We start from the raw sequence: 2,500 nt of genomic DNA on the forward strand, positions 1-2,500 counted from the left end.
AGCTGCTTATCTGCTGCGCGTGACGCCGGCCGCGGCGAAGGCGGACGAGGCGGGGTGTCGGTGCGGTGGCGCGGTGGTGACCCTGGACGTGCGTCGGGCCCTTCTCGCGGATCGCCTCAGCTACGGCTCCCGGTGGGGCCCTCTCGGGGGAAGGGGCCTCGGTCCCGGATCCCGGCAAGGCGTCCCTTCTCCGCTCCGTAAAAGTGTCCATCTCTTTTTTTTTTTTTTCTTCTGTTGTGGCATATGCTGCAGGTGCCTGCTCGTTTTTCGTACGTGGGTAACAACATTTAACTATGTATATATATTTCCCAATTGGTTTAACTGCCACCCGCCTGAATCTATTTAAAATCTAATTTTTTTTATTTCAACCACCCGACCCGACCCGACCTGCGGATAAAATCTAATTTTCTTTAATTTCATCCGCTCGATCCGCGGATAATCCGCGAACTCCGCGGTTGTGCCCGCAAACCGCGCATCTCTAATACACACACACATACATATATACATTTTATATATGTATGTGAACCCACCCATCCATCCATTTTTCTACCGCTTGTCCCTTTTCTATTATATTAATTCACATTGCTTCACCATACAAACGCTTCCATTTACCAACCCCGATTTAAGAATTGTAAATGGAGGTTCCACTGTATTTGTCACCTTGCGCTCTTCCTTGATGGCCTGCTTCCGGGCTTTTCTCTCGTCCGTGCTCTCGTCTTTGAGGCGGGGCTGAGTGGAGACCCGGGGCAGGTCCGAGTCGTTGATCCGGCTCATGCGCTCCGCCTGCTTGGCGCTGGGCTCTCTGGCGGGGAGGACGTCCAGGGGGACGCCCGTCCTGGCGGACACTCGGATGGGCTTCACCTGCGGAGCAGCGAGGGACACGCTCACGTCCGATCGGATGCCTGACCTCCCGTCGGGCGGTCGGGTTACCTTCGGGGGAAGCTGGATGACTTTGGGTCTGTTGTAGATGTTGGAGTAGGTGCCTGCAGGAGAGCACAGGTAGATAATGTGCACATAGAACTTGATCAAACCTTTTTGAACTAAATATTACGAGTACGTATGATTCCTGCTGATATCCTTTTGGAAGTGAAAATGTAGTATCAGTAAATTGCGAGTAATTACAGTAGGTATGTCGCTGCTTAGTGATGATGATGAAGTCAACAACACCCATACTTGCCAACCTTGAGACCTCCGATTTTGGGAGGTGGGGGGCGTGGTCGGGTGGGGGGCGGGGCTAAGAGGGGAGGAGTATATTTACAGCTAGAATTCACCAGGTCAAGTATTTCATATATATATATATATAAATACTTGACTTTCAGTGAATTCTATATATATATATATATATATATATATATATATATATATATATATATACAAAATAAATACTTGAATTTCAGTGTTCATTTATTTACACATATACACACACATATAACACTCATCTACTCATTGTTGAGTTAAGGGTTGAATTGTCCATCCTTGTTCTATTCTCTGTCACTATTTTTCCAACCATGCTGAACACCCTTTCGCAGGTACCCAGAAAGGTTTCGAGTACCACCAAAAAAACTGAATCTCTGAAGACAGTATAAAAATCTGTGTTAAAGGTGTACAAATACTGTTTGTATAATAAGCATGTTTATTTTTTAAATGAGGGTTAAGAGTTCAGTACTAAAAAAAAAAAAGAAAAGAATGTGGCTTAAGTACAGTTTTTTAATTGAGCTGCTGCATTTTTTGGTTGGGTTGTTTATTTATTTTGAGTAACTTCTATACATTTCTAAAAGGGGAGGAATGTAATAGTGATCTATGTTTGTCTGTTGCCATCTCCTGGTGAATGTTGGCTATAGCGTACTGGGGTTACTTTTTGGTTGGCCAACGATTTACGTGGTGTTGCGCACCTGACGTCACTCAGGTCCGCATGGAGCTGGAGGGGGCGTGGCTTCCAGCTCAGCCTGAATTTCGGGAGAAAATTTGTCCCGGGAGGTTTTCGGGAGAGGCGCTGAATTTCGGGAGTCTCCCGGAAAATCCGGGAGGGTTGGCAAGTATGACAACACCCCAACACGTGTCAACATAAACGGAACTTTTTTTTTTAGAGAAATTCCCCTTCTGGATCTCACTTTTATTTTGTCGACCATAAATACATTTTTTTTTAGTAAAAATAAAAATAAAAACGGTGAGTGGCGTTTGAACGCGCCCTCGCGCATCTCAGGGTTCACGCGAGTCGATACCCTAAACCATGACCAAAAATTTCCGGAATGCTAACATGATAACGTTAGCATGGTAGCAGCTAGCACGCTAACAGCTAGCATGTGTCAAGTACCAAGTTATACGACTAAGGCATTTGGCTGAAAAATGCAACTCTTATGCTTAAGGGCCGTTGCTATAGTTATTATCAATTGTGCTGAAATTTTATTTTTCTTTGTCTGTGCAAAGCTGGCAATCCAAAAGATTGCAAGCCAGTCTGGTGTCAGTGTTTGTTTCCAGAATCGGCCTGATGACTGCCAAG

General features: G+C 45.3%; 1 protein-coding gene across 1 annotated transcript in view; it reads right to left on the reverse strand.

Annotated features, from left to right (window-relative positions):
• Positions 1-2,500, reverse strand: part of ltv1 (LTV1 ribosome biogenesis factor) — a 14,326-nt gene that overhangs the window by 2,159 nt on the left and 9,667 nt on the right. The window contains exons 9-10 of the mRNA XM_061984341.2: positions 931-983; positions 661-861 (exon numbers count right to left, since the gene is read on the reverse strand). Coding sequence (XP_061840325.2) covers positions 661-861; positions 931-983 — 254 coding nt within the window. The remainder of the gene's footprint in view (positions 1-660; positions 862-930; positions 984-2,500) is intronic.

The sequence above is a fragment of the Nerophis lumbriciformis genome, linkage group LG25 (assembly GCF_033978685.3).
Source record: "Nerophis lumbriciformis linkage group LG25, RoL_Nlum_v2.1, whole genome shotgun sequence".
Taxonomy (NCBI): Eukaryota; Metazoa; Chordata; class Actinopteri; order Syngnathiformes; family Syngnathidae; genus Nerophis; species Nerophis lumbriciformis.